The sequence below is a fragment of the Rutilus rutilus genome (genome assembly GCF_951802725.1).
Source record: "Rutilus rutilus genome assembly, chromosome: 13".
Taxonomy (NCBI): Eukaryota; Metazoa; Chordata; class Actinopteri; order Cypriniformes; family Leuciscidae; genus Rutilus; species Rutilus rutilus.
In genome coordinates, this window is record NC_140218.1 from 24,296,985 (window position 1) to 24,318,645 (window position 21,661).

The 21,661-nt window shown below is 36.3% G+C and overlaps 1 protein-coding gene across 1 annotated transcript; it reads left to right on the plus strand.

The window, feature by feature from the left end:
- The first annotated feature begins 1 nt into the window (after position 1).
- Positions 2-19,816, plus strand: dnajc5ab (DnaJ (Hsp40) homolog, subfamily C, member 5ab). Its single transcript, XM_084427855.1, has 5 exons — positions 2-143; positions 15,062-15,222; positions 15,685-15,898; positions 16,409-16,580; positions 19,257-19,816. The coding sequence occupies exons 2-5, from the start codon at positions 15,113-15,115 to the stop codon at positions 19,358-19,360; spliced, it is 600 nt and encodes a 199-aa protein (XP_084283981.1). The 5' UTR covers positions 2-143; positions 15,062-15,112; the 3' UTR covers positions 19,361-19,816.
- Positions 19,817-21,661: the final 1,845 nt, after the last annotated feature.

The window sequence follows — 21,661 nt, forward strand, 5'->3', positions numbered from 1 at the left end:
GCTTCACTCGATCATAAGACCAGGACGCCGTATCTGAGCACCGCAGGTTGATTCACTCCTATTTGAAGGCCGTTTATAGATATAGGATATACTATACGAAGAACTGACGATCTGCACTTCTACCTACGTTTCTCTCCTAGACGGTAAGAAATGTGAACGCAGCCAGAGGAGAATCCTATCTGTGCGTCTCAATCCTACTGCTAACGTTACACATACATGCTGCCCTTGCTCGTGGATTAGTACTGCTGTCTGCTGTAGTTGGGTTTTGAGCGAGAAAGATTAATGCAGTCCGGTGAACCAGCATTAAAGGGATAGTTCACCCTTAGTGAAAATTGTGTCATCATTTTCTCACCCTCATGTCGCATGACTTTCTTTCTTCCTGGAAGACCAAATGAAGTGGGAAGGACTGACATCTTCAATCACTGCTCACTTTCATTGCATTTTATTTTCCAAACAATTAAAGTGAATGGTGACTGCGGCTGTCGTTCTGCATCTTCTTTTTTTTCTGACGTCTTAAGGATTGGAACAAATAAATGATTTGATATAATAAGGTTAAATGTGGGTGAACTATCTCTTTAACAAGCAAACCAATATGGATGCTGAGCGCAGTACAGGGGGATTAAAGGCTCTAAATCTCCAACCGGTCAGTAAACACGCGTTTGGCCTCCATCAGTATTGAAACTGTTCCCATCAGGCTGTCAACGTATTTGAGGTTATTTGTTAGATTTGTGCTCCTGCTGAATCTCAATGGTCTTGCTAAACCTCATTGGGTAAGACACTGCCAGTTGTTCTATTGGCTTCCCTGTATCTTGACAGAAAGAGAAGTAATACGTCCTATTTTTTGCTATCTGGTCTCTGATTTGTAATTATCATGTATCTACACATAGGCGCTGATTTGTTTCTGTCAGTGGGTCCTCATCATGTTTATTGATGAAACAGCTTGTTCTTGTTGTTATAGTCCAGATATGACTTGCCATAAACCAAGTTTTCCTTCTTATTTCATCTTATGGTATAGATACTCATTTTTTGTGCTCTTTCTGAAGTACTCAGTCTTCCTCCACCTTCTTCTGTTGTCATTAGCACTTATTTAATGAATCAAATCTCAGGTTTGAATTTGGGTTGTCCATCTGTTTTGCTCTAAAATACTGCATAACTCTTTAAGTGGTCCATCTCATTGAGAGGACCTGCTGAAAGCACCTTCCTTGTGCTCCATTAGCTAATTAACTGGATGGTTTTAGAAGTTGTTTTCTCGCCATTGCTGTGCCAGGATTCTTGAAGGTTTTTGTTTAGTCAGTATTGCGGTTAAAGCAGGCTAACTAACTGCGTATAGTCTATGACGGGGTGTTAGGAGGTCCTCCTCTGTGGCGTGAGATGGTCTTCTGAAATGAAGATCTGCCATGTTTTTTTTTTTTTTTTTCAGCCAGTGTAAACTCATGTTCAGTGGTCTCATCAGGTTATGCTTTTTTTAATATTACTTCAAAAATAACCACAATAGTACAGTTTAAAAAAAAATCAGGTATACTAACTTTCAAAAGTTTGGGGTCAGATGATTTTTAATGTTGAAAGAAGTGTCTTATGTTCACCAAAGCTGTATTTATTTGATCAAAAATGCAGTAGAGACAGTACTATAACGGTTTTCTATATTTTAAAATCCAGTATTCAGTGTCACTTGATCCTTCAGAAATCAATCTAATATGGTGATATTATGATATTATTATCATCAATGTTGAAAACAGTTGTGCTGTTTCATATTTTTGTAGAAACCATTATATATATATTTTTTCAATATTATTTGAAAGTTCAAAAGAGCAGCATTTATTTGAAATAGAAGATATTTCATTTCATATCATTATAAACGTCTTTACTGTCTCTTTTGATCAGTTTAACGTGTGAATATTCTCACCCTGAAGTCTTGAACTGTAGTTGGGTCATTCCGTGTCAACTCAGAGGTCCCGGCTAATTTCTTTTTATTTTGATCATTTCTTTTCATTTCCTGTGAAACGTAAAAAGAAATACCCAGGGTCCCATTTACACAGGCAGAGCCCTTAAATGTTAAAAATTTTGAGGTATTATCAGTCACTTCACCAAATATTATGCCCCTGTGGATACTTCTCGATCTTTGACTATGCTTCACATGTTACAACAATTGGAGATTGTAATGCAATCCAAGCCGGTGAAGCAAATCTTGTTTGTGTCTGTGAGTGAATACAATGTTTGGGGAGAGAACAAACACACTTTCCTAAGGCATGAAACTTGTTTCAAACATGTTGCAAAACTGCAAATTTGAACTCTAGCTTCAGAAGCTGTCAAAATCAACAAAATTCCTTCTTCCAAATATCTCTGAAACGGTTCATTGTGCCACAATCTTGTCAGTGTCTATTTTTGGCAATTGTTTTAATATATATATTTGCAATTGTTTTAATATAGGGTAACAAGCTACATTCCTAGTTTCAGCATAATTTATTCTTCAGACATTCCGCTTTAAATACATTAAGTATCAGCTCTGCAAATTGGGTAATATTAAACTATTTGAACATGGAGCCGCTTTGAGATCCCAATATCTGAATATGAACCATATAGAGCCTTAAAAATGAACATACCAAAAGAAAAGTACTAAGAGCCAGAATGTAATGTCATATGGAGATATCTCTAATACTTCTTGAGTTACTGGCACGCGAACTTGGGGAAAAAGAGTATTTATGGCACTCAGACAGGAATGTTCTATGCTATTGTTTTCATAGAGGGAAACAAAAATTAATTTCAGCATTATTTGTTCTTAAAACATTCCTCTTTAAAAGAAAAAAGCATCAGCTGTATACAAAGTGGCCCACATTTGGTTTTTGACAATGAAAATGTGTTCAATTTAATTCTTGGAGCCGTATTAAGATCCCATTATCTCTGGTGAAAAATTTGAATTAAACCATATAGTGTCTTCATGAATGAAGATACCAAAATACTAATTTAAGAACCAGATTCTAAATGGATGTTAAGATGTCTTTAATACTTCCTGAGTTATAGATATGCAAACTGGAGGAAAGAAACTTGAAAATAGCTTTTTCCCATTTTTGAACTTTCACCGTTGGCATTTAAAGGTGCAATGTATAATATTTAGCAGGATCTGTTGACAGAAATGCAATATCAAATACATAACTATGTTTTCAGTGGTGTATAAAGACCTTACTTAATGAACCGTTATGTTTTTATTACTTAGAATGAGCAATTTCTATCTACATACACCGCTGGTCCCCTTACATTGAAATGCGCTGAAATGGTTCTACAGTAGCCCTTAAAGGGGTCATATAATGCCATTTTTGTACAAGCTAATATGATTCTTTAGGGTCTAAATTAAAAGTTTGTAATATACTTTAATTAAAAATTATCTTTCGTATTGTAAGAAAACACTCATTTTACCTGGTCAAAAACAGCTCTGTTTTCAGCACGCCGTTTAAGTGCATGTGTCTTTAAATGATAATGAGCTTTGCTCACCCCGCCCCTCTGTTCTGTGCGTACACCGTTTGTAATAACACAATAACCATAACGCGTTGTTCATTATAAACGTGGGATTATGAATTATATTGAGAACGTCATACATAGAACACATGCCGTAATGTACCCTGAGTGTAAACCTTAGCCGCATTCATTGTGAAGCATGCAGCAAGCGATTTGCAAAGATTAATATAAAGGTTAATAAAACGTTACACTCACTTCAGTTCTTCTGGAAGTGCAGCAGGAACACGAATAGTTGGTATTGATCCTTTTTTCAGGAGCAGCTTCTTAGCAAAACCGGCTTTATACTGTTTGTAAAGCAGTCTGGTGTGTGAAATGATTCGCACAAACATGAAAGCATTGACGTTGATCGTGGGGAATATTCCCTTCGTAAACAAAACTCAGCCACTGCGTCTTCAGCGGTTCGGATTTAGGAACATCAAAATGACTGCTGTGTCCGTTATTACACCCAAGAACAGAACACCACAATCGCTTAGATGCCATTCTGCTCCAGCGGACTATGATGACAGCTCGCTCACGAGCGAGGGCGGGTCTGTGTTGAAACGCTGCTGTCAATCAACAATCATGGGAGGGGCGTCCGATCTTGTGACGTCTCAAGATCGAACGGCTTGATTTGAGACGGGGGGAAAACATATAAGGAGATTTAATGATTTTATGATGGTTGTGTACAGGTACTGCCAACACACATTTCAGTACAATCAACTTGTAAAAGTGCATGTACCATTATATGACCCCTTTAACAGACAAACACGTTTCGTTACTATGTTGTTGTTCTTGCAAAGAAGCTAGCTAAAGTCAGTGAATAAAACACTGACACAATGATGAACAAGTAACAATAGTATTCACAATACATTTCGTTTTACTGAATAATTAAGTAAACCCTAATTTCTTAATTTATCTTTGTAAAGAACCCTCATTGCTTAACTGGCTACTCTCTGCTGTCTCAGACGACGACATCTTTTCCTGTCGGCCACCGTAACTTCTGTTGGTTGCAATTCGCGACCTCACCACTAAATACCACTAAAAAGGACACAGTGCACCTTTAATGCAACAAATATTGCGAAAGTCAACAGATCTAACTATCATAGGGCTGGGCGATATATCGCATGACATTGTTATGCGCATCTCGTCAGTAAAGCTGTTCCTTGATTAGTAGTAAATCGCCATCACCTGCTTTCAGATGGAGCGGCATTTACTACACAGAGCCGTAGTTCACTGACAAGCTGAGCTGTATCGCATTAATTATCGGAGGCGATACGTCTGTGATAATTAATGTGATACGGCTCAGCTTGTCAGTGAACTACGGCTCTGTGTTGTAAATGCCGCTCCATCTGAAATGGCGATGGTGATGGCGATTTACTACTAATCAAGGAACCGGCTTTACTGACGAGATGCGCATAACAATGTCATGCGATATATCGCCCAGCCCTAAACTATCAGCATATCAATGTTTGTGTAAAATTAAATAGTAATGCTGCCATCTTTCTAAAGTCATTTTTATTTCCTTGTTGGATCCAAATCTCTGGTGAAAATTGTCATTTTCACCCCCCTCTACAAAATAGTGGATTACTCAATAAATATCCATCCATGACATTTAATATTTTGTCTTTCTTCACTTTTTATGTTTGTATTTCTTCAGAAAAAAAGATAAAACAAAATCAATCATTTGAGGCAGGAAGTTTACCAAATTTGGTTGATTTGACATGGAATGACCCTGCCTGTATAGCTTTTAATATGACCAGTTGATCCGTAGTGACATGTATTTTGCTGTTACCCTCCTTACATGGTTCATATGATGGTTCCGAATTTTAGTCAAGGCATTTTTGTGACTGTTTGGACCGCTCCTTTTGCAACAGAACCTAAAACTGAAAGCAAGAATCAAAAGTTAACGATTGATGAAAACCATACTTGTTCTCACAAGATATTTTTTTATGAGATAGGTGCTAGTTAAATATTAAGGAAAACAATGTTTTTAGATATTAGACTCTTTGCTGCCTTTATCAATTTAGCTCTTTACTTTTTTAAGAGTTTAAGAGCTTCTCTATGGGTTACCCTGATTGAGGAGTAGGGTGGTCCTTATCAAGTCAAATTTTTTTTTTTTGTGCAAAATGTTAGTGTCTTAACCTCTTAAACTGTTCCTTTTAACTTCAAAATTAGAAATATGCAAACATTTTGACAAAAAAAATGATATTTAGAGGTAGCTCAATCATGTGGAAGATTGCCTATGTTAAGCTGTGCGGTGTTATTGTGATATGCAAGTAATATTAAAAGTTGCTGCAAATGAACTACATTTTATTGAAATCAGAGCAACACTGACATGACAACAATGACAACAATCTCAAAAAAAGCGCAACATTTTCAACAATCCCTCATTTCTGATGCTCAGCAGCCAGTGTTGACTTTTTGCAGTCTGGATAGATCCGTCGGTGATCTTCCACCACATGAAGGAGAAACTGCAATTGTTCTTCAGAGTGTGTGAGATAGCCATTGTATTCTTGAATCAGAGCCACTCCTCTCTCGGCGTGATCATTGACTACTTTCATTGCATGTATGGTTGCCTGTGCCTCCTGATAATCTGCTTGATTCGGCCAAAGTTCCGGGTCAATTTCCAGGAACGTAATGTAATTTTTTAAACCAAAAAATGTGCTCTAAACCCAAACAATAACCAAGGTGATCATCAATAGAAATATGTATTGATTCCACCAGGAAAGGTACAGTAAATCTGCTAAACCGGGTCATGGATGGATTCATTTGGATTTAGTTTCTACAATAAGTAAACTGAGATATGTATCTAAAATACGTATTTAGGAATATATGGTGCATTAGATGCTTTTATGGAGATTTTTGGGGAATTTTACTAGCCAGGTACAATACCAATTCAAATGATCTGTTTTTACGAAAATCATCAAAATCTCAGAAAGTTTAAAGCTATTGAGCTACCAGTAATTATTATGTTACTGCCATAAAAATTGGCATGCTGTATTTCTTATATAAAGGAACAATTTAAAGGGTTAAGAGCATGACAATTGGAGACTTTAAAAATAAGGACCACCCTATTGAGGAGATCTTTGATGGGGAAACCACCACACATGCTCATACAATTTCCCACTCAGCCTCATATATATATATATGTGGGGCAGTGCAGTGTCTCACACTATATATAACACATTGATTGTCATGTGTCAGAATGAGGCTTGTTTGTTATAGACCCTCTTTCTGAATCTGATAATCAAAATGACACAGTGTTGTCACGCTGGATTAATACTACCTAAACATATATATAACTGCTCTTTAAATAATCATAAAGTTCACAAATAAATGTAACAATCTGTTGGCTTGGAAATGTTGCTTACTGTATGTGTATGGTCAAGAGAGATTGTTTTAATCCTGGCAAATGGTTTTTTTTTTTTTTTTGGTATAATAAGACTCAAACAACAGTTTCAGATATGTCTCACTTGATTTAAATGTGCATTGAATAATGCTTGTCTCTCTAAATGATTTAGTTTGATAAAGATTACACTTGAGTGATATTACAGTCTTACAGATGATGATTATAGGTGTGATGATCACAGTGAGATAAAGCTCTTATCACATCTCTCTGATGAGAGTTCATTAGGATTCATAAGGATGCTTGATATTTTACTTTTTTCTTTACACATTTCTTTAATTTGTTAAAGGTGTAGTTCACATTATTAAAATAAACACCCTGTTACAAACATAGAATTGAGGAAAAGAGAGAAATGTTCAAAGAAAATGAGAATGCTATGAAATGAGACAACGCAGACTGAGATAGGAGCAAGAGCTGGCCGACAGATGCTCATCATCATCATCCCTTGTCTTGTGTATGTGTATGCATATGTGTACTCCTGACCTGAAAATTCACACCTCACATGGCACAGGCACACATATTTAATTTAGGTCACCATAAGCAATCACAGGAGGGAACTTACTCGATCAGCTTCACTTAAAACAGGGATTCCCAACATCGACAAACTCATTTGTCTTAAAATATTTGCTTGAAGTACCCCCTGAGATTTTAAATGAACGTTTTAATAATTTAACAACACATTCGTTTTATTTGTGGTTCTCTGATGTCAGTCTCAGCCTCAGACCGTTGGCTGAACGCATGGCACAGAAAATGGGAAACACTTCAGGAGTTTTGGAGTCGTCATCTGATTGGTTGAATTCTACAGGATTTCTGGGAGATGTGTGTGTTGCATTTTTTAACGGTGCACCTGTCCTGGAAACAAAGCCGCCATGATGCCAAACCCACTCATCATATAAGAAAGCCGTTGTGTTTACAACTGTGACAATGAGCGCTTATGCGGATCAACTAAATTCTGTTTTTTCTGAAGTGTGTGAAGTTCGTGGCATACAGGGCCGGATCTACCGGGGTGGCAACTGCCACCCTAACAAAGAGCTTTGCCACCCCAGAATTATCCCAGTATAAAATAAAAACCTAAGCAATGTTTCCTGTACCACAATTCAGCAGCAAACGCTTCAATGTGATGACATATAAAAAGACAGCGAAAAATAATGTCAAGAAAACATATCTTTCTATAATTTGTCCTTGCGGGTACAAAATGACTCTGTAATTCTAGACAAAATGTATTCTATACAAAATTCTGTATTGTTTGGCAAGCAGATTCTCTGACTGCCCATTTATATGGTGGTAAATGAAGGGAATGCTAAATATAATTTCAGATATCATTCACTGCGCTTTCTAGATGGTCATCTTGCTGACATTTTTGTCAAGTATACAGGCTATTTTTGCTGTGTATAAAACATACAGTATATGCTTCAAATGATTATTCATATATGTAAATAAAAGGTCCTATTATGCTTTTCCACTTTTTCAACTTTGGCGTTTCCAAATCCCCTTTGTTTGGCCTTTCTTAATACAGACAAACTTAGAGTTGTTAATTTATTTTTAACACTATTCCCGAACATTTTAACCCCAACATTTAGAGCACACAGTTATGGCGGGACGGGACATTTCCCAAACACGCACTACGCGGTGTCAAAACACGACAAACTGGGCCAGCTAACCAATCACAGCACATTTCGTATTTCGGAAGGAGGGGCTTCATCAAAACAGGACCTAGACGGCGTGTTGGAGCCAGACTGGGGAGAGAGGTGCTGTAATAATGTAAAATATGTGAAAAATAATGCGTTTTTTTAACGTGTATGTGAAGGCAGAAACAAGGCAAACATAGGAAATGAAACGCATGAACTAGTGGAACAGGAACCACCTCATTAATAAGAGTCTAAGACACAAAAGTAATCGTGAGTAAATGCGACGCTGTAGATTTGTGTAAGAACTAAAGTAACTTGACTGGCAGCCGTTGATAACAGAATTAGTCTGCGGATCTTAACAACCGCACCATTGTTTCTGTGGCGACTGCAGACATTTCTCAGGGTTAGTGATGTGTCTAACTTACGACTGATGTTACCCAGCATACCCCTCTCTGTCTTCCCAGGCTCTGATACTAAAATCACATCATGTGACAAAGTTTCCTTTCACCGATATTATAGGTAGTTCAACTGATAGCTTGTTTTCCAGTCAGTAGTCTTATTTGTAGATAATTTTTTTTCTCATTTTGCAATAATTGGCCACATAAATGATGATTTAATGAAGGAACAAATAGTTTTACTGTATTTTATATTCCTCGTGTATTTGGAAGTAGTAAAGTAGACTGACATTATGGATGCAGAACAATGACAGAAGATAACAATGACACGAGTTGTGTGACGTAAAGTGGCTGAAATTATGAACACTAATACTTGCGTGATCCTGGGCTATAATGGATTATTCATTTCCATGAGAGTTATCGTGGTATTCTTGTAAGAAGTTGTGGCTCTTGATTTCTTCATATCTAGAAAAATGGTAGGCAGTTTCCATCATCCAGACCCCGTGACTTTTCATAAAAACCTTGCTTCTGTAGTGCTCTCAGCTGTTTGTTCATCCACTCTTCATCTGTTTGGTGTCTGGTCTTCTTCTCTGAGAGCTTTTGTGCCCCGTCCTCATCAAATCCACCCAACCTTTAAACGCCACCTGTTTGCTCCTTATGTTGTTTTGATAAATGCTTCAGATCCATTTAATTATGCCTAACAATAATCAATACCTGTTGTTTTACGCAGTGATATCATTGATATACTACGATTATAGTTTTTGTAAATATTTTGAATTAGATTTTGTTTGTATATTTTCTGTTTTAACTTTTAGATTAATTTTAGTTTACACTTTAGCAATTTTGTTCTACACTGTAAAAATGATATGATCCATAAGTTATGACAACATATGTATTTACATTGCTTTAACTCATCACAATTTTATACTTTTTTTATAAGTTAAGCAAGATTCAACTGTCATTTAAGTCAGTAATGTAATTTAAGTTGAAATGACTTAAACATCCAAGTTGATTGTACTTTTTTATGTCTATATAGTTGTTCTTTTTTTTAAATCAAGTTTTAGTTTTAGTGCTTCAGCTTAAACTAAATAAAAATGATAAATATTGCCTTGGCAAATACCTTATAAATTGTTTATATATATATTGTTTTATTATGTAGAATGTTCATTTTCTTTCAATTAATGAAAATGTTTTTGGTGGTTTTAGTTTTAGTTCATGAGAATAACCCTGGTCTTAGTTACGTCAACATTCTGTGTGTGTGTGTGTGTCGCAGCCTCTGTGTACTTGTTCATTATGTACAGACTCTCATCAAACATGTCCTGCTCTTCCATCCCTCTACAAACAGACCTTTTAAAACCAGCACACATAATACAAGCTGCATCACTTCACCTGCTCAGATGCACATAGTGGCGTGGGAGGGATGTTAGAACACAAACAGAGGGACCAGACAGAGAATTGATGGACAAACATTTATGGGAGAGACATGGACTCAGTGATATTCATTAAGCTGTGGAGAAGAGATTTTGGCAGCCTTCTGTAGTACTAGTCCAAAGGCTGAGGTGGCCACTAAAGATTTAGCTGGACCATATGGTGGTGCAGAGAAACACGGAGGGGGAAGGGAGTGTGTGAGAGGAAGAGAGATGGATGTAGTGTTTTGGTGAGGCTGCATTGCAGAGCCCTGCTCCTGATGAAAACTCTATTAGTACTCACATTTAATGAGCCGCTGAAGCAGGAAGTCTATCTGCTAGCAGCCCACACACACATGCTTATTACTGACACAATATTAGATAGTACAATGTGTAATTTTTAACAAAAACATTTTCTCAGCAAATGTTGGTGGTGCATGGTGTTGTGGGAGGTTGATCTGTGCTTGCTAATGCTTGTTTTTAACACACTGCGTTATGGTTTCTACAGTGTGCTGGGGGGTTGAGATGTCACTGCTTATTGGTGGAAGTCAAAAGAGGCTTCTAAAGTCCAAACAAGCAGAAAGTATGCAGAAAAGATGTTACTAGGATTGCATTCATACTACAAACACTATCCTTCAAAACTGTGGGATCAGTAAGATTTTTTTTAAAGAACTATAATTCAGCAATGGTTAATTAAATTGATCAGAGGTTACAGTATAGGCTACATTTATTACGTTACAAAACATGTCTATTTTAAATAAATGCTGCCCTTTTGATCTGTCTTTTCATTGAGGAATCCTGAAAAAAGTAGGCTATCACAAAAAAATGAAGCAGTATAACTGTTTTCAACATTTATAATAATCAGAAATGTTTCTTGAGCAAATCATCATATTAGGATGATTTCTGAAGGATCATGTGACACTAAAGATTGGAGTAATGATGCTGAAAATTCAGCTTTCACATCACAGGAATAAATATAAATATTGAAATATATTAAATATATTGAATTACAAAAACAGCTATTTGTAATAATATTTCGCAATATTACAGTTTTTACTGTGTTTTTGATCAAATAAATGCAACATTTGTGAAGACTTCTTTCAGTAGCATTAAAAATGACTCCAAACTTTTGAATGGTAATGCAAACTTTTGAATGGTAATGCATACTTAGTTGACAAGTTCATTAAATGCTTTACATACTCTGACAGCACACAATTTTGAACAAATTAATGATATTGTGGTCCTCCTTGGATATGACTCTGGTCCCTCGTTGAGGGCGTCTTTTTATATATATAAAATTATTTTATATATATAAAATTATTTTATATATATATATATATATATATATATACTGTATAATTTTTTTGCCAGTTTTATTGTCTAGGCAAATCTAATGCCAAGCAAAATTCGTAATTTGTAATTGCAAGGTTTTGAGGGAACAACCGTGTATAAAGACAAGTTATGCACTGAAGTTTAATTAAGGGGGTGGTATAATGCCCCTTTTTACAAGATTTCCCCAGAGTGTGTATGTGATGTTTTAGCTCAAAATACCCCACAGAATTTTTTTTATAGCATGTTGAAATTGTCCCTTTTTGAGGGTGAGCAAAAAAACGCATCGGTTTGTTTGTGTCACTTTAAATGCAAATGAGCTGCTGCTCCCGGCACAGAGGGCGGAGCTTCAAGAGCTCTTGTCCTTAGCAGCTTTCAGACACGCACTAAAATGTCAGAAACTGTTCTGCCTTTTACGTTCAAACCGGAGCCGGACAATGATGGGAGAGACTCAAGAAGAAGTGACAACGTAGAATGCAGTATGACATTTCTGAATGGTTAGTTGATGAATTTATGTAGCTGATGTTGAGTTAACTATCTTCAAGTCCTTGATTAGCATATTCTGTTATGATAATCTATAAATCACTAACTGTTGTAAAATGCCTACAGAGTGGAATGCTATTGCATTTGTGTTACGTACTGTATTGCAATAAATGTGAAAAGACAGCTGTGACACACTTGAGCAGACTCACAAATGTGCTCTACTACAACAACTCTTCCTCTTCTCAACATGGACTCACCCCCTTTGTTGCGTGTTCCCGGGGGCGGGGTTTATGTAAATTTTAGGGTTTGTGATGTCACTAACCTGGGAGGAAGCTCATGTAGTCCCTACCAGCCGTTTGTTGTAGTCCTTAAAAAACGATTTCTTAAAAAGCACATATCTCCCTTTGCTTTGAACTTTGAGCGTTGTAACTTTGCAGATGTTGTTTATGCTCAAACAGCAACATTACACACTAACTAAAGTTAGAAAAGTGAAATCATAATCAACCACCCCTTTAAAAAGAATTTTGAAAATCCTAAGCATGAGCAATATTAAATAAGCACCACTAACATCTGAACATATGCTGTATTTGTTTTGACACAAATGAAATGGTCAAAGGCTACTCTGAGATAACATCTAGTAGGCTAGCTGTGAAGCCCAACGAAATCTCACCCAAACACACTCTCTTAGAGTATCACACCTAGAGGAATTATGGGAAGAAGCACACAGGGTTTGAGAAGGGACAGAAATAACCCTTCACTTATTCAGACGCTCCGCTAATACTAATCTGCTAATACTCTCTGACAAGCTGCACGATTAACCTGGAATGGAAACGAAACTGTCTCGCTAAGAAAGCTCCTTGAATGAAAATAAATAAATTTGTACTCAAAGAGTCATTATAAATCATCTTTTTGTTTTAGTTTTTTTTGCTAACAATTGATTCATTTATTGACCGCTTGTGACAGTGAAATGTCTCTTGTTCTCCTTGCAGCCATTTTGTGTGGAAGTGTATTAACCTGAATTACTCTGGGTCAATGGGTTAATTGACTTTCCTGCGTACAGGAGGACGTAACTTCTGATTCTCCCTGTGTGGAAGACATTGCCTCCCTATCTCCTTCCATGTGTTCGCGTACACCAACCTGACGCAATAGTCATATAGCAGATTCTCTGGCTGAGCCAGACTTTTATCCGGCTGCATTAAGTGAGCTGTTAATCGAGGGGTAAAATATGCTTGATTGTCCTGATAATAATGGCACACTGCAAAAAAAATTCAATTAGACCTAATTTTCTTGATCAAGAATAAAAGTCGACAAATCAGATTGAAGCCTGCAATTTTAAAAAGCTCTTGGCATTTATTCGTTTTTTTTTTTTTTTTTTACAAGATATATCAAAATAAAATCACTATTGTGGTATGGTACTTAGTGTGATTATCAAAACTCAAAGGCTGCGATTTTAAATAAATATATACAAGGTGGGTTTCCAAGTGAAGCACGGCACTGTTTATTCACAAACGTGCCTTTCATGATATTGTGTTTGTGTTTTTTTTTTTTTTTTTTTTTTTTTTTTTTTTATCTGCTCTGTTCTTTTACAGGACTGCCACTCTGAGACTCAGAAACCAAAGATAATGAATTACAAGTGTGTAAATTAACACAGTGCCATGCTTCACTTGGAAACCTGCAGCGCATACATTTATCTGACGGCAAATTAGAATCATTTATATTGTAAATAGTTTTTTTTTCTTTTATACGATAAAATTACTTTTTCCCATTACTAAATCTTTTTTTTTTTTATCTTACAGTACAGTAGTGCTTTAAAAATAGTTCTTATTTTTATATTTTTATTTAATAATAATGACAATAAAAATCATAATTATTATTCTATAGTCATATCGAATGACACTGGTGATGGGGAAAGTATATACTTTTGAGTAAAACATGTCAGTAATAGGACATGCAACTAAATTTGTTAGCTTGTTTGATATCTCTTACTTACTCTTTATTATACATTCAGGTTTATGCAATAAAGTCAGCATGAAATTAAGATTCACCCTATCACTTTTATAAATGCATATTAAAGATCGTATTGTGTACAATTCATCAATGAATATGTTTTTTTTTTTCTTGACCTTGTAACGTTTAATCGAAATATCATAACTGGACCTTCCGGTGAAAAAGTCAGACTTCTCCGGTGACGTACACAGGACTTCTCCAATAATTTAGTCACTAAAACTCCACCCTGCAAGCTCATGTTTATCTGCCTCCACTTTTGAGTGCAACGCCCAATAAAGAACAGATGCATAGAATCAAGTCCTACTCTACAGGTTTTTTGTGTGTGTGTGTGTGTGTGTGTGTGTTTACTATGCTGAAGCATACTCGTTCACCAGTGCTCAAGGGCTATTTGTGCACTGGAAGAGCACCCGGCACCTTTGGCATACTATTTTAACATACTATGATTAGCTTGTATGCGAATACAAGGGTTAGCCATGGCAAAGAAATCCACACTTAAAGGGAACTAGCATCTCTCCCTTCCTCTCAAACACCGCCCTGTGTGCTGCAGTCACATGACTTTTTGTAGTGCAGTGAGTGTACACAATGTTAATGCAGTGACTTAGTGCTCTCAGGACAGAGACATTTGGGTCAATGATGAACCTATGACTCTGACTGACATAATAATGGTGGTTCTCAGTATTTTGCTGAGTTAAAGAATAATAGGGTGAAAAAATAGTGGATATGATCAATTAATTTGAACACTGAAAAGTTGTATTGCTGCATTCCTGGGATGGCAGCATGTACATGCTTGTATTTTTTTGTATGTACATGTTATGCTGCTGTTTGTGAAAAGGAAGAAACCAGAAAGCAGTGGAAATAACAGACATATAGGCGCGCACAGCAAATATAACACGCACGTCTCTCCTCTTTTTCTTTCAGACAGAGGAGGTGGTTGTGTGAGGGGAGAGTGTGTGAGTGTGTGTGATAGTAATGGCGGAGCAGCAGAGACAGCGTTCACTCTCCACGTCGGGAGAATCCCTATACCTGGTGCTGGGAGTTGATAAGAACACCGCACAAGAAGACATAAAGAAATCCTACAGGTGAGACACTCTGGAGGGACGTAGAAAGATTGTTACAACATTACCAATAAAAATAGTGGAGAAATTGCTCTGAATCTATTTTATTTTACTTTACTCAAGAGGGACTGGGTTGGTAAACACAAATTTCCTTGTGTTAAGCACATTTGAGTTTTCAATTAAATCCAGTAGAGGGTGACAGAACATTTTCCTCACTTCCTCTGTGTGTTCAGGATAACATTCTACACACTTTTCTTTGCGCATGAATACCCAGATGACTGACTACATTTACCAACATTTATTGTCAAATAATGCTTAGTATTTCACATACTATTTTTAAATAATAGTTGCCAGATAGTATACCATTCTGTGCATAGCCATAGTTTCACATTAACACATCTAAAAGCAGATTGGCAGTGATTCCAGGAAAGATCATAGTTGCATTAATAAAAGTTTCATTGTCATTTCTTATCTTTTGGTTTGCAGGAAGCTAGCTCTGAAATTCCACCCAGACAAGAACCCCGACAATCCAGAAGCGGTTGAGAAATTCAAAGAAATCAACAACGCTCATGCCATTTTATCAGACCCCACCAAACGCAACATCTATGACAAATACGGATCTCTGGGCCTTTACGTGGCAGAACAGTTTGGAGAGGAGAATGTTAACACATACTTTGTATTGTCCAGCTGGTGGGCCAAGGTTAGTCATACACACAAGCACACATACAAGATATATACTGAGTAACATACACTACCTTTCAAAGATTTGGGTCAGTAAGGTTTTTCTTTTTTAAAGAAATTAATTTTTTTTTTATTCAGCAAGTGTGCATTAAATTGATCAAAAGTGACAGTAAATACATTTATAATGTTACACAACATTTCTATTTGAATGCTGATAATAATAAGAAATGGTTTTTTTGAGCAGCAAATCAGCATATTAGAATGATTTCTGAAGGATCATGTGACACTGAAGACTGGAGTAATGATGATTATAATTCAGCTTTTGACATCACTGGAATAAATTGCATTTTAAAATATAAATTGTAATAATATTTCACAATATTACTGTTTGACTGTATTTTTGAGCATATAAATGCAGTCTTGGTGAGCATAAGAGACCTCTGACCCTAAACATTTGAACCATGGTGTAAATACTAAATGTATGTGCATCCTGTTATTTCTGTTGAATTCGTTTTCCCCCTCTTGACAGGCATTGTTTATATTCTGCGGTGTGGCCACGGGCTGCTACTTCTGCTGCTGTCTGTGCTGCTGTTGTAACTGCTGCTGTGGGAAGTGTAAACCTCATCCTCCGCAGTCAGATGAGCCGGATTTCTATGTGTCTCCTGAAGACTTGGAAGCTCAGATGCAGTCTGATGAGAGAGGTGAGACACTGCCTCGCTCATTCATTCACAATAGTCAAATTAACATGGTTTCAAGATCAAAATAGAAGTTTTATGGCTATTAGTCCATGCGTGTATTTTTGAGATCATGTATAAGCTAGTGTATTTCTATAAGTCTAATAAAAGTTCTCTAGAATGAGAATCCTCCCACCAATACCACCTGACACTGACAACCAATAGCAAGTAGCATATTGTGGTTTGGTGACTTATTATACTTATTAAACAGGGCAAATTAGCATGAGAGCGTAATTCCAAAAAAGCAGTGATGGAAGTGAAAGTTCTGCGCTTGATCTGCTGACAATGCACAAATTAAAGAACACAGACGCAGCTGGATCATTTCCATAATGACCAACGCAGTGTACCAAGTGCCGGTAAATAATGGCTCAAAAAACAGTAAATTAATTAGTAGAAACCTAGTAAATCACCCTGCACGATTCATTTAAATTCTCTCCTCCCATAAATTCTGCGTCTGAGAGTGAAACTCCTACAAATGCATATGCAATAACTGTGCCAATGCCTTTTCAGTGCTAATTTTTCACTGCCTGTCTTTTAGTAAATCCTGACAGTAGTTTTTTTAATGCCAAAAAAAGGTTTGCGCTGGCGCAAGCTGTTAGTAAATCTGGCCCTTAATGGGTTTTTTATTTATTTTATGACTATTTATATTAATGACTGTTTGTTATTTCAATGTTTAGTCATATAAATAAAAAATAATAACAAGGAATGCAGTTCTGCAGGATATTCATTAAATATTAAAATGACAGTATATGTAAAATAATAATAAAGATTTCAATATTTCAATGATATAAATTAATGTTTAATTTGTTTAACTTGTTAATTATTAAAACATTACATATAGCAAGTTAATTTATCAACACTAATAATTTAATAACACTGTTGAATCTAATCTTTAGCAATATTATTATATTGTTGTCATACCTAAATTCATTTTAGTTTTTTGTGTTCTTTTTTTTTTTTTTTTTTTTTTTTTTTTTTTGACCAAATTGTAAATAATTTTAATATCAGCCATTTATTGGTTACTGGCTACAGCATTAATAATTATCAGTTTATTGGTATCAGACAGAATTTTAATATTGGTTCTTCTCAAGTTTAGTGGTCTTAAACTAAATGATATTTCAAAAATACATCTGGAAATAAAACTACGTTCATCAAACAATTCCATGGGGTTTTAAACAAATGTACGGTGGCCGAGAGAGCTCAGTGCGCTGCAACTGAAGAAAACACGTGCAAACAGAAAAAATCTTCATCAGTTTCACAACACATAAACTAAACAAAAACGCTCTGCAAATAGAACAGAACACAACGAAAATGTTTCCAGGGGACCCCAATAAGTGACGAACCGGCTGGGACGTGCTTACAGCTCAAAGTCTACTTTATTTTTATTTATTTTAAAAAAAAATTGCAAAACATACAGAGATGACATGTTTATGACATACAACTTTGTATACAATATACAAAATGTATTAACAGTATGTTCAATGCCATCAGAATACTAATGAGAAAAGACCAATGAGCTGAAAACTAAATAAAATAAATAAATAAATAAGATAGAGAAAAAGAACATGAGGGAAAGATGTTAATCTATTCATCAGTTACATTGTACAAATGTTGTTGTGTTATGTTTAAATAAGTTTCATAAGAAATGTTAGGTAATGCATGGTCCAAAGATGAGATGGAAAGTTTTAAAGTTGAGACACTCACACACAGATATATACAACTTTTTTGTATAAAATGTACATTTATTTGCAACAGAACTATGTTAACAGCAATAATAAGATATTTCTGGTAACAACAGCCATTCAGCTGATGGACACCGTTCTGCGTTGTCATGGGAACATCCCAGGTGAAAATAATGATGAAATTACGTTGTCTTTTGTTGCTCCCCTCATCAAGTGCGTTCCCAACGGCTACATAATGCCACACAAGTGCCGTGCTCACTCCAAAGTCCCCACTTCAAGGGCTCTGCCGTCTGCCCTTCGAAGGGAGTAGAGCATAGGGATGCTCGCGAGCAATAAGCACGTCCCAGCCAGGTTCGTCACTTATTGGGGTCACCTGAAAACGTTTCCGTTGTGGTCTGTGCTATTTGCAGCGTGTTTCTGTATTTGGTGGTGGTGTTGTTGCGGCGCGTTTCTGTATTTGGTGGTTTTGTGAGTATTTGAAGCACACGTGTTGTGAAACTGATGACGATGTTTTCTTAATTTGCGGGTGTTTTTCTATTTGCATGTGTTTTCTTCAGTTGCGGCGCGTTGAGCTCTCTCGGCCACCGTATAAATGTCCCTGGCACTATTGTACACAATTCATTGCATGTTGTTGTAAAGGAATAACGTTTGGTTTCATTCTCTTTCGGCACAATGTCATAATTTAATCTGCTTTTCATCTGAAATGAAACTTTTCTTTTCTGCTGGCATAACCAAGGCCGCGCAGGTAGGTCAATAGTATCATTGGTTTCAATCAAATCCTAATGGATAAAATCAATTCCCGCCCAACATTATTGCCTGTTTCACTTAGAATTGCAGTTAAATGCCTTCAAAGGTCCGTTCAGCTTCCTGGCACTTAAAATCATGCCTGAAATGCTTATCAACAGGGTTCAGTTTGGGCTGTTAGCTGGTCGTATTGTAAAGTAGGTGTCTGTTTCCACAGATGGCAGCAGCCCCATCGTGATGCAGCCGTCCTCCGCCACAGAGACCACTCAGCTGAAAGCAGACTCTTACCACACCAGCTACCGGACAGACGCCAGCTATTAAAACCTCCCTCGCTCTCTCACACGTGGGACCACCATCCCCGGAAGAGGTCTCGTGGGGGATGAGTGATCCAGAGGAAGAGGATGAGGGGGGGGTTAGTTAGTTACAGATCTTCTGTTGAGAAACCTGAAATGCTCCACTGTACAGGGCAAGAAGCGAGTTGTTATTTTTATCTGCCTTTTACTTCTATCATCCCCAAGCCTACTTATATTCAACACACACACACACACACACACACACACACACGGACTTTCTTACAGTGTCCATACAGTCTTCCTGCTTTGATCCATGCTTCATCTTTCACACTGCATTTGTCTACATGATCAGTGAAGATGATTTTGATCAATCTTATTTGAGAATTAATTCGTAACAGCAGGACATACACAAATATTTGTGTATGTTTTAATGCATTCAGCTATGATAATGGCCAATGAAGCTGGTGTTACACTAACTTACTGGTTGAAGTTCAAATCATTCAAACACTACCATTCAAAAGCCTGGGTTCAGGAAGATTTGTTTTTAAGGAATTAATACTTTAATTCAACAATGATGAATTAAATTGATCAAAACTGACATTTATAGTGTTACAAAGATTTCTATTACAAGTAACTTTTATTTTAAATTCAGTTCTTTTGAACTTTCTATTATTCAAAGAATCCTGAAAAAAAGTTAAAATATTAAGCAGCACAACTGTTTTCTGAAGGATCATGTGACATTGAAGACTGGAGTAATGATGATGAAAATTCAGCTTTTGATATCACTGGAATAAAAAACCATTATTAAATATTTTAAAACAGAAAACGGTTGCTTTTCATTGTAATAATATTTCACTTTTTTTCTACGGGTTTAATGAAAGAAATGCTGCCTTGGTGAGCAGGAAAGACACGTTTTAAAAACATTTAAAAAATCGGACCGATCCCAAACTTTTCAAAAGTTATTGCCCTTTCCATGCATATGATTAGCACAAACCTCACAATCGCATCATAAACGCTGTCCTGGGTTGTTTTCATATTTCCACATTCTGAACAGTGTTTATGTCTTTGACAAAATAATTCTGCTCATGTTATATGGACTAGTAACAAAGAGACCTGTGCCATTTTTAAGCAAAAGTCACAATATATAACTTATAATCCTTCCGATTAAAATTTCAAGCGTTTCGTTACATCAGCAGGAAAGGGTTTTCAGTAGTACACATACATTTATATTTTTTTAAACAGGAAAGCAGTGTAGTGTAGTCACTGAGGACACCATTGAGGAAACATTGCTGTGTCATGCTGTGAATGTTTATGTGAGACGGTTATGTGTTAATGGCATCCGGTGGACATGTACTGTCAAATATAATCATGCAGTGCTTAGCTATTGCGTAATATCAGCTACATGTCTTACTGTGGTGTGTGTGTGTGTGTGTGTGGTCACTGGAACAGGAGATTGAGATTGTCCGATACATACTGAGACTGTGCTAGGTTATTTATTCTTGTACATGTGTTTTGTATTTCCATCTGTATTCTTAAAGGGATAGTTCACCCAAAAAATGAAAATTCTGTCATCATTTACTCACCCTCAAGTTGTTCTAAACCTGTATGAGTTTCTTTCTTCTGTTGAACACAAAATAAGATATTTTAAAGAATGTGGGTAACCAAACAGTTTCTGATCCCCAGTATGAAAAATATATATATTAATGGTAGTCAATATAAGGCTTTAAGTTAAAGGGTTGCGCATTAGTTTTGCATTCCTCAGGTTTGTGGTTTCAGAGGACAGACAGATTCAATTCAAGCACAGGAGGATTGTGGGTAAAGGCATTCATCTGCATAAATCATGTTAACTTATGTTTCCCATATCATTTAGAAACATTGAGTTCACTGACTAATTGATTCTTTAGTTTCACACTGACCCAAAGTTGTTTTATTAATGAAACATTTTAGTAAGTAATTTTATTTTAACGACTGTGGTTCTGTTTGTTTTGGCTGTAATTGTACCCATAATTTGATCTTGATCCCTAGTGCCTGGTTTAATGTAATCAGGTCTACATAACATTGTGCTCTAGTTAATACACATTAACAGTATTATTACTGTTATTATGCCAAAAACTCTGTGATCTGTATCCTTCAGGCTATAATAGTTCATGCTCGCTGGTTTTGATCATATCATTCATACACGATTCAGGGTTCCCACACTCATAGAAAACCTGGGAAGTTTCAATTTGTGACTTTGAAGCTAGCAAATAAGTAAACTTCATGAGCTACACTCCTAAAAAGGAATTTACAAAGCCTTATCTAGTAATCATGGGTGAATGGAAAGGTCATG

Bases quoted from the DNA above. Each gene is read 5' to 3' on its own strand.
- dnajc5ab (XM_084427855.1), top strand. From the start codon at position 15,113: ATGGCGGAGCAGCAGAGACAGCGTTCACTCTCCACGTCGGGAGAATCC. The intron at 15,223-15,684 runs GTGAGACACTCT...TTTGGTTTGCAG, and splicing joins GACATAAAGAAATCCTACAG to GAAGCTAGCTCTGAAATTCC. The intron at 16,581-19,256 runs GTGAGACACTGC...CTGTTTCCACAG, and splicing joins GATGCAGTCTGATGAGAGAG to ATGGCAGCAGCCCCATCGTG.